This window comes from Meles meles, chromosome 5 (genome assembly GCF_922984935.1).
Source record: "Meles meles chromosome 5, mMelMel3.1 paternal haplotype, whole genome shotgun sequence".
In the NCBI taxonomy this organism is placed as follows: Eukaryota; Metazoa; Chordata; class Mammalia; order Carnivora; family Mustelidae; genus Meles; species Meles meles.
The window spans coordinates 151,630,333-151,647,837 of record NC_060070.1 but is presented as its reverse complement, the minus strand read 5'-3'; the positions used below and the strand labels follow the sequence as shown (position 1 = coordinate 151,647,837).

General features: G+C 52.1%; 1 protein-coding gene and 2 non-coding genes across 3 annotated transcripts; 1 reads left to right on the top strand and 2 right to left on the bottom strand.

Annotated features, from left to right (window-relative positions):
• Positions 1–3,497: 3,497 nt before the first annotated feature.
• On the bottom strand, positions 3,498–10,269 carry PRSS16 (serine protease 16). Its single transcript, XM_046006117.1, has 12 exons — positions 10,200–10,269; positions 9,963–10,123; positions 9,584–9,683; positions 9,366–9,495; positions 8,043–8,166; positions 7,734–7,811; positions 7,605–7,652; positions 6,818–7,108; positions 5,962–6,103; positions 3,895–4,074; positions 3,670–3,815; positions 3,498–3,566 (listed from the first exon to the last, which is right to left on the bottom strand). The coding sequence occupies exons 1-12, from the start codon at positions 10,267–10,269 to the stop codon at positions 3,498–3,500; spliced, it is 1,539 nt and encodes a 512-aa protein (XP_045862073.1).
• Positions 10,270–13,428: 3,159 nt separating this feature from the next.
• Positions 13,429–13,501, bottom strand: TRNAV-AAC. The gene has a single exon. It is a non-coding gene; the product is annotated as a tRNA-Val (tRNA).
• A 3,617-nt stretch (positions 13,502–17,118) lies between these two features.
• Positions 17,119–17,201, top strand: TRNAL-UAA. Its single transcript has one exon. It is a non-coding gene; the product is annotated as a tRNA-Leu (tRNA).
• The last annotated feature ends 304 nt before the right edge of the window (positions 17,202–17,505 follow it).

Below are 17,505 nucleotides of genomic sequence, written 5' to 3'. Positions count from 1 at the left end.
TGCCTGCTTCTCTGCCTACTTGTGATTGCTGTCTGTCAAATAAGTAAATAAAATCTTTAAAAAAAAGTTAAAAAAATTGATTTCCAGGAATTCTTTAATCTGGACACAGATCCTTTGCCGAATGTATGTAGTGCATATGTTTTCCTTCAGTCTTTCCCTTTCTTAATGTTTTTTAATGATAATTTTTTAATGAGAAGTTTTCATTTTGATAATGTCATTTTATCCCTTTTTGTGTATCTCAGGCTATTCTTTCCTCCCCTAAGAAGTACTTGCCTACAGGGTGCCTGCGTGGCTCAGTGGGTTAAAGCTCTGCCTTCGGCTTGGGTCATGATCTCAGGGTCCTGGGATTGAGCCCTGCCTTGGGCTCTCTGCTCTGCTTCCTCCTGCCTCTCTGCCTGCTTGTGATTTCTCTCTGTCAAATAAATAAAATATAAAAAAAAAAAAGTACTTGCCTACTACAAGGTCATAAATAATTTTTCTATTTTTTTCCTAGATATTTTATAGTTTGAGTTTTACATTTAGATTTATGACCCACTTATATTAATTTTTGAGGATGGCATCGTAGGGGTGAGGTTGCATTTCTACCCCCAGCTCTGGAGCTCACAGAAGGCTGAGGAAGAGAAAGCAGCTTAGGACTGAACCCAGCCCCATTCAGACGTCAAGTTGCAAAGGAGTTTGCAAAAGAGATTGAGAGAAGGTCGATAATTTATTCAACTGTTCCGGAATCACTTGTTTTAAAGACTGTTCTTCCTCCGTGATTAGCACTGACATCTTTGTAGAAAACTAATTGATCGTGTGTGTGTGTGTGTGTGTGTGTGTGTGTGTGTGTGTGTATCTACTTCTGAACTCGGTCCTGCCCCGTAAATCTGTCTATATGTAATGCCCAAACCACATTGTCTTAATTATTGGAGCTTAATAGGAAATCTTTTGATCAGGCGTTACCAGTCCTCCGCCTTTGTTCTTCTCTAGATTCAATGTGAGAGCTTTGTGTCCGGTTGACAGTACGGTCTAGAGAGGGTGCCTGGACAGGGCATCTTCCCAAGGCCCCTGGACCTCTCACTTTGGGATACGGTTATGCCCGCATCGGCACCTGATTAGAAACCTCCAAAGCAGATCGCTCAGGAAAGACACCCCACTCGTTAATGTTTAAGGATGGAATTTGCGTGCAACAACCCAGGGGTCTTCAGAACATAATGCTTTTACGTTCCTCAAAACTGTTTATCTTCATTGGAATTCAATTCTGAAAATAGCGCTTGTGGCTGGGAAGTACATAAAATAGGTAATGTGATGGGGAGTGACTGGGACCTGGGAGCAGTCAGGAAAGGCCTCTTGGAGGAAGTGACATTGGAGTTCAGCCTGAATGTTAAGAAGGAAACAGTCATTTAAAGGTCATTAAAAGGAACAGCCTCCGGGCAAAGGGAACAGCTAATGTGAGGGCTTGAGATAGGAAGTGACCCTAGATTTTAAGTAACCAAAGAGGCCACGTGGTTGGCCTGCAGCCTGGAGAGTAGTAGGAAAGGATTTCAGAGAAGACTTCCAAAGCCAAAGTATGCAGGGCCTTGTAGCCATGGGAAGGAATTCGGACTTTATTCTGGTTGTAGTAGGCAGCGATCTGAGGGTTTTATAGAGAGGTATCATGACCCAACTGACCTTTTGAAAGCATCACTGTGGTTGCCAGGAAAAGAACAGATACTAGGGACCAAGAATGGGACAAGGAGGCTGGGGAGGGAGAACAGCTCAGAATTTTCCATCCTTTTGTAATAGGGACAGTAATGCTGTTTGCAGAACCATCTTGGGAGAAAACAGTGGGCTGCCCAGTTACAGCAGCCATTCTGGGGACTCTGGCCACCCCAGAGCCACAATGCACCCCCACAATGTACGCCCCATAGGTCAGCCCAGCGCCACAGGCCCCACAGAGGGAGCGCCAAGAATGCTTGAGAACAGAGCCTCACCCCAAACCCAAATGCATTCGGATGTCAAGTTGCAAGGAAGTTTGCAAAGGAGATGGAGGGAAGCTGCATCCAGCCGGCATCGGAAGTGTGTGACGCGCTGAGCGTGGACCCCATCCTTTCAGGCGCTGAGGCCCACGATGAGTCAGACTGTGGTGCACATGCTGGACATGCACCGAGGCTAGACCCCAGCACAACGGGCTATGGTTCAAGGTCAGTAAGTGGGACAGGGTAGCACCTGCTGAGCAGGGCTGGGTTAGCTCTAGGCGAGGGAAAAAAGAGCTCATACTTTGGGGTTCGAAGTCAAGATAGGCAAGGAAGGACCTCCTCACAGGAGAGTGGGCTGTGGCTTCTCTTACCCCCTCCCTTGTCCTGACCTGTCTTTACTTCTGCCCTTCGCAGCTTCCCAGAGATGCTGTCTCCCTGACTTGCTCGTTCCTGCCCTCCCAAAACCCGGGGCGTCCCTATCAGGATGCCAGAGCGGCATCAGGTGGTGGGAAGTGATGGTGAGTGAAGGCTTAGGAAGGAAGGCTGAGAGAGAGAGAGAAGGACAAAGATTAAATGGCAGGGAGAGAAACAGAGAGGAGGAATATCAGAGACACAAACGGAGATGGCCTCAGGGAGACAGGACAAGTCTGAGGGGGAGGGAAATAGGCAGAGACAGAGGATGAGGAAGAAAGTGACTCAGGTGACCCAGAGACCAAGGATGGGGGACAGAAGCCGACAGCAGGGGAGACCATCAGAGAGGAAGCGAAGAGAGACAGACTGGGACACAGAGAGACAGAAATGACCACATCCAGAGAAGGGACAAGACTCAGAGACAAAGGCAGAGCCGAGGGGGAAGGAAGGGCCCTGAGAGGAACAGTGAGAGGCAGGGGCAGCTCGGGGCCTGAAGTCTGAGCAGGGTCTGAGCAGGACTTGGGCCACAGCATGGCAATGCTCTGACATTTGGTATTAAAAACACCAGTATTCCTTCTGTTACATGGGGCCCCAGAGAGAAGACAGCTGAGCAGGAACCAGGGAGCGAGTTCTCACTAGACACCTGATTTCCTGGTGCCTTGATCTCACACTTCCGGTTTCCAGAACCGTGAGAAATGACTAGCTCTGTCCCTAAGCCACCCCATCTATCGCGTGTTCTCTTACAGCAGCCCGAAGGGGCTCCCACCAAGCTTGACTTGATTCCTACCAAGATCAGGGTGTTTCCAGAAGTAGGAAAAAAATAATCAATGTGAGATCGGCCCAGAATTCTATGCTGCAAAGTGGCTTTCCAGAAGATACTTGAAGCAACAAAAAAGGATAGCCATGAAATGATTAATAAAATGCTCCCTTAAAAAGGAAATGAAAAAAACCAGTCTTCACCATGAGGATAATTCTCTGCTTATATTTACACAACTCTGGATCCCACAACACTTTCTGCCATGTTTGTGGACACAGGGGCTGAAGCCCAGTTCCTGGAGATTGCCTCCTTCCCCATGAGCTGCTTGCTTCCTCTGGTGAGTCCATCCAGGACCGAGGTGGCTACCCAGGGAGAGGCAAGGGTATGGGCCCTCAGCCCCCACTGCTCCCCAAGCTCTGTTTTGCCAGCCCGAGCCAGATCTGCAGCTGCTGGGAGATGCTCTGTGGGGAGAACTGGGAAGGTCAGACTCTGGCCACGGAGGGCAGGCACCTGCAAAGCAATTGCAAAGGAGCTTGCCGGGGACCCAGCCCGAGGCTCTCATACCTGGCGCCCTAGGCGGAGGCTGGGGGAGTCTGAGGGCCTCTCCGGGGCCATGTCCATGCAGTGGGAGGCACCGGGGATGAGAAGGGCTGCCTCCGAGGGTCCCAAGGCTTTTGTTACGCTCAGCACATGCCAGGGGTCTGTGTCCCCTGGCAAGAAAGGGAAGAATGGTGTGCTGCGCCCCGGCTAGGTGCAGATGCAGGGGGCAGGGTCTGATGCCCGGCTCACCGTTGATGAACAGCACCTGGGTGGCCCCCGGGCTCTGGCCACCATAGTACGCGTTGGTCTGGCCCACAGCCTGCACGACGGATGAAGTGGAGAGCCCGAACACCTGCTCGCAGAGCTCCAGCTGGGAGGGCAGTGCGGGGAGCCGGGAGAAAGGGCATCTGGGGTCCTCACAGGTGACATCTGTGGAAGGAGTCTGTCATCCTGGGGCCTACAGCCCTCCCCTTTACTAATCACTTTTAGAGCTTTCTCCGGTGATGACCAAATCTGCTCCATACCCTCCCTTCAGTAAGTTCATGGTCGAGTCTGTGAAAGCCCTGGGGTAGGAGGAATCCCAGAGGGAGCATGACAGGCTCCAGGAAAGCATCCGGCCAGGGATAAAAAACCTTCAGGAATTAGAAAGAGTGAGCCAGACAAGGCAAAGACAGAAAAGAGAAAGCCTCATAAAGAGAGGAGCCTGCGGGCAGGCAGCGGGGTTGGGGGGGGGGGGGGGGGACGGACACAGGAGCTCAAAGCACAAACTGGACCACGCCACCCTTGCTTAAATCCCCTAACTCCCCTGCCACCCTCCAGCCTTCATGGAACTCCCTTAGCCTGACGCTTACTCATTCCTTTCTCCACCATCTATTGAGCACCTCTTGTATGCTCAGAGGCATTGTGAACAATGTTGGGAACACAGCAGCAAGCAAGATAGTCCCAGGCTCCGAGGTGACGGGGCTCACAGTGCAGACGGGGCAACAGGCCAAAAAGTCTGTATGATAAGACTGTGGGAAGCGCTAGGGGGAGAAACACAGAACTGTGGAGGGGGTGGAACGGTAGGCCAGGGGGCAGACTTAGCTCCAGCAATCAGGTAAGGCTTCCTGAGGAGGAAGGATCTTGTGAGGAGTGAACGGGGTGATGAGAGGAAGACAAGTAATCCAGGACAAACGAATAGTACAGGCCAAGTTCCTGAGGTTTCAAGAAAGCTGGTACATTAGGGGGTCAAAATATGCAATGTCTTGCCATCATCATCATAATAATGATGATAAGTATTTGGGGAGTACCTGCTGTATACCAGTGTTATTCTTAGCATGTGACATATATTACCTCCCTTAATTCCGGAAACCACCTTATGAGAGAAGCGCTGTTATTATTCCCACTTTGCAGATGTGAAAACTAAGGCCCAGGTGGAGAGCTCAGGTTATTTGCCCAAGTTTGTACAAGATCGCATCGCTATGAAACAATGGAATTGGACTTCAAGAACTTCGCTTTAAACCATATCTTCATTGCCTTCAGGAGATGTGGAAAGGATCTGAACTCTGGGGTACGGTACTCAGATTTAGCATTGAAATTACAGGATGTTCCGCTACATTCGTATTTCAGAGAAACAAACACTTTTTTAGTAGAAGTATGTTCCATGCAATATTTGGGTCATGCACTAAAAACTGTTTATCTGAAATTCAAATGTAACTGGACATGGACATCCTGTATTTTCTTTGGCCATCCCACCCTAGGACCTATGGGTTTTGAGCACAGGAAGGACAAGGTCGTATTTAGAAAGATCTCTCTCAATGCGGCGAGGAAATTGGATTTTATGGGTGAAAAGAAGACCTGGAGACCAGAGAGGAGGCTGGGTCAGGGATGGAGGCAGGAGGGGCTGGCCTCCACCAGGACAGCAGAGCTGGAAACAGAGGGGCTGAGGTGAACAGGCAGGGCTCAGGGACTGACAGGCTGTGGGGACAAAGGGAAGGAGGCACGGGAAACACTGCCAGGGTTTCTAGACGGTAATTCGGTAATTCGGGAGATGGTGGGGCCCCTCCTGGGACAGGGACACGGATGAAGTGCGGATTGGAGGGATGGTCACCCATGTGGTGGGCTTGTGTGAGAGAAGCTATGTGAGGGCCCAGGGCACGTGCACACTCCAGTGGAGTGTCTATCCTCTAGCCCCACACCCGCAGGCTAGACGATGCACAGCGGTCTGGCCAGTTGTACCAGCGAAATGAAAATCAGTCCGGACCCTCCAGGAGACAGCTTGTCTGGGCACAGCACAGAATGCTGTTTTGGGGGGTGAGGGTGCGGTGGGCCACTCACAGAAGCCGAACTCTGTACAAGTCTGGTACAACCACTGCCGGTCACCCACACCAGACACCTGGGGGTCTGTGACCTTCAGTCGCGCCACTGTCTCTGCTTGGGAGAAGCTTAGACACCGCTGGCCCAGGCTGGGCATGACAACCTAGGGGACAATATACACATATACACACATACATTCCTCCTGTCCAGGCAGCAAGTCAGGGCCCAGGGCCAGAAAGCATACATAGGTCCTTGCGAGTCAAAGGTCAGAAGTCCAAAGATCTGCAGAGTTCTCCTTGGAGTCAGGGGTCAGAGTGAGTGGTGCCTGTGTGCCTGTGGGTTAGAGGTACTAGATGGCTGTGAGACCCTGGGCAAGTGATCATCTCCTGGACCTCGGTTTCCTCATCTGCAAGTGGGGATAAAAACAGTGCCTAGCTCCTAGAACTATCACGAGGATTCAGTGAAATAATATACATGAAGCCCTTCTTACAGCATTTGGTCCAGACAGCGCTGGAGAAGGAAGAGCTGTTCGTAGCTGTGGATTCCGAGGCTGGAATCCCTGGCTCTACTACATTTCCTCCTTCCTTCTGTAAATGCTAATTGAGCTTCTGCTCTGCGCTAGACTCTGTTGCAGTCCCGGGGAAGTGGACAGAACAAGATGGGCAACAGTCACAGTCGCTAACACCTGCAAACTGCATGCTTCCCTTGGCGGACTTCACTGCACCTCCTAGAGGGGCCGGAGGTCTCATCCCTGTTTCACAGATGAGGGAACTACAGCTCAGAAGGGTTCACGCTGGCCCAAGGTCTGGCGGAGGAGCAGGCACCCATGCCGGCTGTCCCCCCTCCCCCGCACCAAGCCGTGCGCAGGGCGGCTCACCTGCACTGCCCGCCGGAGCCCGTGGTAGGGCGCGGAGCGGCTGCGGTTGCTCCAGCCTTCGAGGAGGAGTCCGCAGAGCCGCCGCACGCTCAGCGGCGCTCCCGCCTGCGCGTCGTACTGCACGGCGCCCCCGACCAGCGCCTGCAGCGCCCCCAGCAGCTCCGCCTGGTCCTCCGCGCGGCCCAGCGACGAGCAGGCGCCCAGCTCCGCCCGCAGCGCCCCGCGAGCCTCCCGGCCCGCGCGCAGCCGCCGCTCCACCTCCGCGAAGGCTGCGGACGCCGCCGCCCGGCACTGCGGGGAGCGAGGGTCCGCGTTGGTGAAGACTCGGGCCTGGGCCTCGCCTTTCCTGGCCCCCGACCCGCGTCCTTCCCGGGCGCTCCACTTTCCCGCAACGGCCACCCGAGGCCGCGCCCCCGACGGTGCTCCCAGCGGCTGCCGTCCCGCGGCCCCGCCCCGCTAGCCTCTCCCTCCTGATAGGACCCGCCCCGCGCGGAACCCCACCCCCCTAATGGGGTCGCCCTCCACCGCCTAGCCCCGTGTGGAGCCTCACCCCCTTGAGAGTGTCGCCCCCCCAGGCCCCGCCCCGCATCAGCCCCGCCCCTGCTGGGGCGCCCCGCTTTTCCGTGCCAGCCGCACCTCTCCGTCCAGCGCTCTAAAGTCAGCCCACCTTCTGGGACTCAGGCCGCCCTCAGACCCCCGCACCTTGCAAGCTTCCCCCTTTTCCTCTAGCCCCCACCTTCCAAGGCCTCCCGTCCCCCTACCCCCTCGGACTGGCCCCATCTCCTACCTCGGGGGATCCGCCGACAGCCGTGCTCATCAGGCTTCTGGACACCACCTGCAGGGGGGCCGCGGGAGAAGGAATGAGGGGGCTCCCCGCGCGAGGACCCCTCCCGCACCCTCCGCCCGCCGTCCTGACCTCGTTATACTCCGAGAAATCCAGCACGGCCCGCACCGGAGCGGAGGAGGCCACCGAGGCGAAAATGAGATGGGGAAACTGCGGGAGGACAGCCGTCAGCCTGCGGGCGCAGGGACCGGGGACCCCACACTCCGCCCCCCGCGTCACTCCCGCGTCCTGCGGTCTTAGGCAAGACCCCACCCTCTGGTGACTCTGGTGACAAGCTCCTCGGGGGGGAGAGGAGTGCGTGGGGGGTGGGGAGCTAACCGGGACCGGGTACCCCTGTCCTCCGAAGGGGACCCCCCAGCCCGCCCCGAGAGTCCCGGGGACCTTCAGCCTGGCCCAGGCGGCCAGGGAGCCGGCGTAGGAGCCTCCGAAGCAGATCCAGGGGCTGGAGGCGGACACGTTGAAGAGGCGGGCGAGTGCCAGGCGGGCCGAGGCCACGTCTGCCAGCCTGGGGGCAGAGGGGAGGCTCGGTGGGCCCTCCTCGCCGGGAGTCCCCGAAGATTCCCTCCCAGCGCGGGGGAGGACCCAGAGACGGGACTGGGGGGGGGCGGTGTGGCTGGACGCCTGGGCTCTTCTCCCGGGATGGGGGTGAGGGCTCCCCGCGCCCCGCGTTCTCAGCCTGGGCCAGGGGAGGCCCCACCCGCCCCTCCTCCGGGCTACGTGGGGGAGGAAAAATCTCTGAGGCGTTTTAAGTGGAAATCTGACAAGTCCGAGCAGAGAGGGAGAGCCACTCGGGAAGACTTGGAGTCCCAGGCTGGAGCGGGTGAAGCCACCGGAGGAAGGACAGACCCAATTAAAAGAGAGGTTCTGGGATGCGTCTCACATCCTCTTTCCTATCCCAAGTGTTTTTCTTTCTTCCCGGACTTTCGGAAACAGTGAGCGCATCCCTCGTCCGCTAGAAACCGGCATCGCTTGTGGGAAATGGAGAGACCGAGAGAAAGAAACACCAGGGTGGGGTCCGGGAGGGGTGCAGGCCCAAGGAAGGCCGAGAGACGCTGGGTGGGAAAGGGACAGATCAGTCCTGCGGGGGGCAGTGGAGAACAGCGGAGCCGGTGTAGGACCGGGAGGGTCCGTCACGGAGTCCGGGAGGGGGCGAGGGAGAAGGGAGCTGCACAAAGGGGGGGGGGGGTAGCCCCCTCCCTGGGGAGGGAAGCGTGCTCCGAAGGCCGGAGAGCGGCAGGGCCTCTGCGTAGCTGGAGCCCAGAGAGCGGGAGAAAGTGGAGGTGTCGGAGGGTTCACAGCGACCTCAGGGCCACCGCAAAATGCCTGTTTCCTCTAAGCGAGAGGAGCGACCTGTGAGACACGCTGGCGAGGGGGTGACCCTCGCCGGGTCTGGACAGGACACGGTGGGGCTGGGGCAGAAGCTGAAGACCAGGGGAGATGCTGTGTTCTCCGGGGACCAGTCGCCGGGGTCTGGACCCGCGGGCTGCAGTGACACAGGGAGGGAGGCAAGTGTGCCTGAGAGAAAGAGAGGGAGGACAGAGATCCAGAGTTCCAGAGAGAAAGTGTAAGACACTGAAAAAGAGAAGAAAACATGAACCAGAGACCCAGGGGTCTGCTTCAGGCCGCGCCACAACGAAGCAGGGGCCACAAGATGCAGGGAGGCTGAGCCACGGACCCGCCATCCCGCCAGGACAAGTCACTCACGCGTGCCGGCTGGACAGGAAGGCGAGCTGGGCCACGTCCAGGCCCCCAGCGGGCACACTCAGGCCGTAAAACCTGTGCTCCAGGCCGATCACCAGGGCCCCCCAGGCTGGGGCCAGCGCCGCGGGGTGCCCTGTGAAGAGTGTGTGGTTGGGGGGCCCGCAAGCCGCCCCTGCCCCACCAGCTCCCCAGCGGCGTCTCCCCCCATCCTCGCTTCTTACCTCTCATCACGGAGCCGGACCCGAGGCTGCCCTCGCCCCCCAGATGCAGGAACACGGGGCCATGCGGGCTGGCCCAGTGCCGGTCATTCACCCAGTACCGCTGACGGTGGGATGGGGAAGAAGAAAGAGGCTGGAGAGGCCTGACCTCTCCTTTCTTCCCGGTTCACTTCAGCCTCCTTCCCTTCTGGCTCTTTCTTTATGTTTTTGGTGGTACGTGTTTATTTATGTGTCCCTTTCTGTCCCGTTTTTCTCTTCAGAGGGCCACCGGGCGCGGACAGAGGGCAGAGGATGAGCCGTGGGACCAGGGATGTGGGGGCTGGGGGCAGTGCTAGGGAAGGAGGGCGGCGGGGGACGGGGGACTCCCTTCTCCCGGCCTCACCTGCAGGAAGGATCGCCTGTCGGACGCGTTGAAGGGGTCCAGCGGCTGCTCCAGCCACCCCGGTTTCGGGAGCGCCCCAGCCCCTGCGCCTGAAGTCAGGCTCAGGCCCGAGCTCTCCTGAACCCGCTGGACGTGCTCCCCCAGGCGCCTCAGGAGGGAGGCTGCGGGACACGGACCCGGAAGGAGTCAGGCCAGGCCCCCTTGGGACACCCTGCCTGACCCTCGGCGTCCTCCTACCTGGAGCCGGGGGCGCCCCGAGGGAGAGCAGGAACAGGGGACCCAGCCACAGGGCGGCGCTGCCGGCCATGGTGCCCCGACGTCCGCGCAAGCCTCTGGGCGCTCTGCTCGGCCGTCACCCGGGTCCCCGCGCGGCCTTCACACTTATAGCCTGTGGCCAGGAGCTCGGGTTCTTTCCCGACGCTTCTCCTGGGACAGGCGTCTGTGGGAGCCACCACAGCGGGGCAGCGACGCGGGAGAGGGCGTGTGGAGGCCTGCAGACCTGCCCTGAGATCCGTTTCTCCCTGGCTCGCTGCGCCTGGATTTCCCATCCCTCTGTCCCCCAGCCTCCCGGCTTCTAGGCCTGCTCTGCCTTCTGTCCTCCAGAGTACACACCCCGGGACCCGGCCCTGGCCCTGCCCTCTCGCTCCGCTTTCCTCACTCCCCCTCGCACGTCCTCAGCCCTCTCTTCTCTTCTGTTTTCTCTGCTTGGGCGACTGTCCCTGCCCCAGTCCTGCCCCATCTGCTTCCCAATCTCCCTCTTTCTGCTCCTTAGCCCAGCCCCCGTCTCACCACCCTTTAAAAAGTCTCTTTTGGAAAAGGAGAAGGATTTCCTTTAGTTTTAAAGAACACAAGAATGCCAACAAACTTTTACTTTTTTTTTTTAAGATTGTATTTATTTATTTGAGAGATAGAGTGAACGGGTGTGTAAGAGAGAGAGAGAGCAGGGCAGAGGGAGAGGGAGAAGCTGACTCCGCACTGAGCAGGAGCCCAGCGTGGGACTCGATCCCAGGACCCTGAGATCATGACCTGAGCGAAAAGCAGATGCTTTACCTACTGAGCCTCGCGCGCACCCCAACTTTTTACTTTCTAAGTTGGAAGAGGGTCTGGCCAGGTGGCTGTTAGCGCAGGTGGGCAGAAGGTGCCGCTAGCACTGACGTTGTGGATTTGATCCCCAGACAGTCCAAGTAAGGCGTTAGTTCCTGTGTTTAAATAAAATTAGCTTTGCCGCACTCGATGCAGGCATTGGGGAGAGGCTCTCCAACTTAAAACTGAGGTTAAATGTCCACGTTATTTCTTAGTCCTCAGCAGTGACACCCACCTTCTCTGTCCCCCTCTCCAAGGCGGGGGTGGGGGGAAGGAAAGAAAAAGGAACACCATCTTGAGAAGAAGTGGCTTAAAGCCTTACCTGTTTGCTCCCACCAGAATTTCTTCCTACAAAGACAGTTCTTGTTTTTCTTTTTTCTGGATCTCTCAGATCGACAACAGTTTTGAACCTAAGCTGACCAGTCAGTAAGTATTTGTGGAGTGAGTGTGCGAAGCTTTCTGTCAGAGGGTGTTTTCAATGTTGGCATTTTGTTTGCTGAATCTGACTAACACACCCGTGTGAAGGACAAACACCCGCCCGAGTCTATCTATGACAAGATAACGCGGCTGTAAAGGCCACATTATTGTACAGGATACGCAAGGATATCAGAAATGAGAAATGAATAAAAAAATAAAATCCCAGCAAAAAAAAAAAAAGAAAGGTAGATGTTTCAGATTTGACAAAGTTGCATTTTTAAAGGATGACGAAACCATCACTCAAAACTTGAAATATGGAGCCAAAGCTCACTTAGGGGGAGAGCTAGGCGGGGTGGGCTCTGGCCCTTTGAGAGAGCCAAGGGAAGATGTTTTTTGGGGAGGAGGCTCACGGAAGCAAGGACTTCGGGGGGCTGAGTGGGTTGGTATACTCTTCGGAAGCATGATTTTGGGGAGAGATGCTCTTCTTTGTTTAGCACTCAAAGGGCCTGTTTCTTGAGGTGAATCCGTCTCTGACCGGCTGACTTCAGAAGGCAGGGGTTGATGGTGATTCATTGCCTTGAAAACAATTATCATTGATAGACTGAATTGGTTTAAAATCAGTTCTGGTGGCTATTGATAAGTTTGTGGTTAATTTATATTCTCAGCATTTTACTTCGACCTTCCTTCCTTCTTCCCTCCCTCCCTTTCCTCTATGGCCTCTAAATGTCTAAAATTAATCATCACTTCTAAGTCCTTGACTTCTTAAGGGCCATAGGCAACTCATCCTTCTTAAAATATTTTCTTTATCTAACTTTCAAGACATATTCCTGGTAGTCTTTCTACCTCCTTGTCTTCTTCTTCCCAATATCCTCTGTTTCCCCTCTTCTCACCCACCCTTTTCTATAATGGAATATCCCAGGGTTTGGTCCTTGGACCTCTTCTTTATAAACACTCATTTCTTGGTGATTTCATCTGTCCTCATGGCTTAATGACTACAACTCACCAACTTGTGTCTATAGTCTAGACCATTCCATTGAACTCCAGGCTTGCATAGTCAACTGATTGCTTAGCATTACCCCGGGTGTTTTATACCAGACATCTACACGTCGGCACGTCTGAAACAGAGCTCCCACATTCCTCCCCCATAAAGCTGCTTCATCCAGTCTACCCCATTCCAGTCAATGGCAACTCCGTCCTTCCCGAAGAAAACCCTCAAAGTCATTACCGACTCCACTTTTTTCACTCTTCCTATCCATTTTATTGGGAATTCCTTTTGCCCTGTCTTTAAAATACATCCAGACTGTAACTGCGTTTCACCAACTCAACTGCTACCACCCTGTCCAAGCCTCCTCTCTCTCTGACCCGCAGCAAGATGAAAGGGACCTCACAGATGTCCTTGTTTCCATTGTTCGCTCCACACAGCGGGTCTGGCAGAGGGTCCTTCTAAAAAGCTTCAGACCCGCGGAGTCACTTCTCTGCTTGAAATCCAGCGTCCTCCTGTTTTACCAGAGGGAAGGCCGCAGTCCTGCAGCAATGGCCTAAGAAGGCGGCCCTTGACCTGTGGGCTCCTTTCCGCCACCTGTCGGCCTCCCCCGGAACGACTCTCCGCTCGGCTCGCTCGGCCGCAGCGGGCTTCGTGACCCGCCTTGCACACCCCAGCCACGCTCCCCTCTTGGGGCTGGTCCCCGTCGCTCCTGCCCCAGGCCGGACCAGGCCTCGCTCAGCGGTCCCGGCCGCGCAGCGCAGAATCCTCTCCGACGCCGCCGGGAGATGCAGCCTCATCAGCGGTTGATGGGGAGAGGGAGCCCGTCTCAGCTCTGCTCCTGCTCTGTAACGTCATTCTTGTAACTTAGAGTTTTGAGCTGCAAAGGGAGCACGAACCTTGAAACTTGGCAGAAAAGTAGGCAAATTGAGGTAGACAATGTTGGGAACAAAATTTAGAATTTATGGAAAAAGTGATACACTCTGTTTCCGCCCGGTTTCGAACCGGGGACCTTTCGCGTGTTAGGCGAACGTGATAACCACTACACTACGGAAACCCACAGCACTTCGAGGTCTTTCATTCCGGAATTAGTTAAAATTAATCTCCAATTAATTTATCCTTCCCTTGAAGTTGCATCCTTGCCGCAGGCGCTGTTTCCCTCTACACGTTCCCATTCTTAGCATCCACGATATCGGAGCTGGACAATCCATAGCCAGGCCGGTGTCTCCCCCACAGCCTCAGTTACTTTGCAGACACGAGGGGGCGGGGGATTCTAGGCAGATTCCTGGGAAATGTCTTAATCTGTCATAGGCTGCTGTCCCTGACCGTGTGAAATGCCCTGCCCTTCTCTGGTGGTTGAAAACTGTCCTGTAGGAGCCAGAACCAACTAGCGAGCCCAGGACACTTGTCTCTGGACCACGCGATGGCGAGCCACAGGTGAAGTGAACATGGCCAGATCCCTACCAGTGGCCTTTTCCAGGGGACAAACCCTCTTTCCAGGACAGGCTGGGCTCACTTTCTTTTAACTACCTGGGGGAGGGAACCTATCAAATGTTCTTCTCCCTGCCAGGGGGATAAACGACCTCACAGGCTCTTTTCTTTTGGAAGCTGAAGGATCTGGAGAATTGAAATCTCATCAGGCAGGACACCCTCTTCCATGTTTTGTTTTTTTTTTTTTTTTGGTTTGTTTGTTTGTTCTCCCGTTGGCAGCCTGTCGGGATCTTGGTGGCGGTGAGAGTCATTCACACACCTGCTATTAACACTCCTAAATAAGACACCTTCTTGAGGTTTGTAAAGGAAAGATGGGGGGGAGGGTGCTCATGCAAAGATGGACAGCAAGAAGTAAATCTCCTGAATGGGTTTGGGAAAGTTTAAAAAACAAGGCAGAAAAAAATAATTCATGGGCAAAGGATACTGGTAGCCCAGTCAGCATGTGTCAGAATTTAGGAAGCGTCATCAGAAGTAGCAAACAGCTTGCAAATGAAGTTCTGATTATGTCCTAAATGACATTTATTGCTTTAGCTTGACCTCATTACATTGAAATGGTCAGTGGTGAAATGAGAAATGGGGAAATCTGACATAAAAAATTCTTCCCTAGCCTCTTTAGTATTTTGATCCCAATATAAATGGTGGTTCCCTATCACCACAATTTTAGGAACCCTTTGGGTTCAATAGTGATGAAAAATCATAGTCAGCCAGAGATGGACCTGATTATAATTATGGGAAAATAAGCACAGCATTTGCTTTCTCTCTATCCCAACCTATGTTGGAAAGAGGACTAGGGATGTTTGAAGGCATAAATGTATAAGGACAAAAAGACGAATCATGGGAGCAACAGTAGGATTTTGAAGACCAGGGAGCAGAATAATCCTGTAATGAAGGGAAGAACTTCATTAGGTATCTTTTAAAAAGCCTTTCTTTTTAGGGTTCACTAGTGTTGTTACAAGAACATCTGGTCTATTACATCTCATGGTATCATAATATTTATTATTATGCATTTACCACACTTACCGGTCTACTACCGATCATCTATTACCTATCATCAATGATGGGGGCATGGCTGAGCCTGATTCTGAAGGACCAAAAATAATGCTGCAGTTAATATCCGCATATGACTCGATCTGTGACTTTCTGAGATTTGGGGGAGATGATGAGGAGTGGGGATCATATACACCTAGCAGCAGAATATCTGGATCATTGGATCTGATTAATTTTGAGTTAAAGTTATTAGACTGCTCTCCAGGATGGCTGCTTCCTCATGAACTTCCGTCAGCAGGGTTCTGATATCCTCATTTCTGCAATAATGGGCGCATCCAAGCTTCTAATTCTTCAAACTCTATGTTGGTAGTGTAATATCTCATTTTATTTTGCATTTTCATGCAGCACTAATAATATCAATTGCTTTAAATCAGTTAATCTTTTCAGACTCTTCTTTATCTTGGTTTTTATGAGCATCCTGGTCCTATTCTTTACCCATTTTATGTTGAATTTTCTGCCTGATTTTGCTGATTTCCATGGCTTCTTACTACATGAGATGGATGAAGCTGTCATTAAATACTTCAGATATCTTCCACTTTCCTCACACGTGTCCACTGACCTTTCCATTGTGGTCTTTATTGAACATGATTTTGATCTGGATGAAGTAAACTATACCAACTCTTTGTGCTTAGAATTTTTGTTTAGGTCCTCTCTGACCTCTGGGTCACAAAGACATTTCTCTACCTACATTTCTATTAATTTTTACCTCTCACATTTAGGTATTTACATTCTCTACTTCAGTATATTTTATAAATTCTATAGATAATTCTACTCTGTGTTAAGAATCAGAATAATTGAGGCAACAAAAGCAAAAATAAACGGGCAGAACTACATCAAATTAAAATCTTCTGCACAGCAAAGGAAATCATCAACAAAATAAAAAGGCAACTTTTGGAACGCGAGAAAATATTTGCAGACCATATGTCTGATATGGGGTGAATATCCAAAAAAAATCATAAAGAACTCACACAACTAATATCAAACAAACAAACAAACAAACAAACTAAGTGGGCAGAGGATCTGAAGAGACATCTGTCCAAAGCACACATCCAGATGGCCAGCAGACACATGAAACAATGCTCAACATCGCTGTCATCAGGGAAATGCAAATGCAAACCCCCGCGAGCTCTCACCTCACAGCTGTCAGAACGGTTATTATAAAAAAGATAAGAACAAACAAGGGTTGGCAGGAATATGGAAAAAAAGAACACTGTTGGGGATTCTAGAAGCCCCCACAGACTTTCAGTACAAACCCCCGAATGCATATCTGGAACCTGTTTTAATAAGTTCTTAATCTCAGTCCCGACTGAAGTGTCTGGACAGCGTCTTACTACTGCCTGAGTAGATTATATGCACCTGACCCAGTGCCTAGCACATACTAGGTACTCAGGAAAGAGATGTCATTAGTGGAGAGTTAGAACCCTTGGTTAGGATACGTCCTTATTAAACCAGTATCACGTGTTAAACTCCAAACTCCGTAAGTGTGCGGTGGGGTTTTCTAAACTTACTCCAAGGGTAGCTTGTCTCAATATCGACTGTTCTCTGGTTCCAGACCCCAAACCCTCACCTGGACAGTCAGATTCAATGACTTTGGAATGGGGGCTTAGATTCAGCAGGCAAACCAGTGTTGTCTGATGAGAAGTGAGCAGGGTAGAGACCACCTTTTGGAGAGTTAAGAGGCACAGTTCATGTGGCTGCGTTCTCTCTGTCTCTTACTCCACTCCCTTTCCTTTTTGGTTTTCTTTCCAAATCCACTAAGACAAGGGTCTTCCCTTGAGCATAAGCGGAGATAAAGTGAGTTGAATCTGACAATGTGAGTATTCTTTTTCTTTTATTTTTTGTCTTTCAAAGTATTTCTTTCTTTTTGCGCTTTTTCTTTAATAATATTTCTCATTTTAATGCAAGTCTGCAAGATCAGGGATGTGTTAGTCTTTCCCTAACACCCATTGTAATGTATGGTACAAATTAGTGATTAGTTGTTGAACATAGACATTTTTGTTAGTTGGTTTTTGTTTTTTTTTTTTCCCCTCCAGGAAGCCTGGTCACAGATTTCTCAGGTATATTCATAACCTTCCAGGGACAAGAATTCTAATAAATTCTAATTTAGTAATTTTGACAAGAATGTTTACATGTGCCACCGGGATGGCCGAGTGGTGAAGGCGTTGGACTTAAGATCCAATGGGCGTGTGCCCGCGTGGGTTCGAACCCCACTCCCGGTAGGAGTGAGATTAGAATTCCCTTGTTAAGAGCTGGGGTTTGCTCCAGCATTGCAGCTGGGTCCAAATTTTTATTATCCAGAAATTGACAGACTCTACCATTGATGCCTTCAGGGAATCTATTTATAATGTCATCACTGACCTATTGCTATTAAAATCCACTGTCTTCTTAAGTTGTTTCTAGGTTTCTCTTTCCTTTATCTTTCTTCCTGTCTTTGAAATTTATGAGCATTTACATGGTTTAATTTTTAATTTTTTAAAAATTTTAATTAACATATAATGTATTATGGTATTACTTTCTAATACT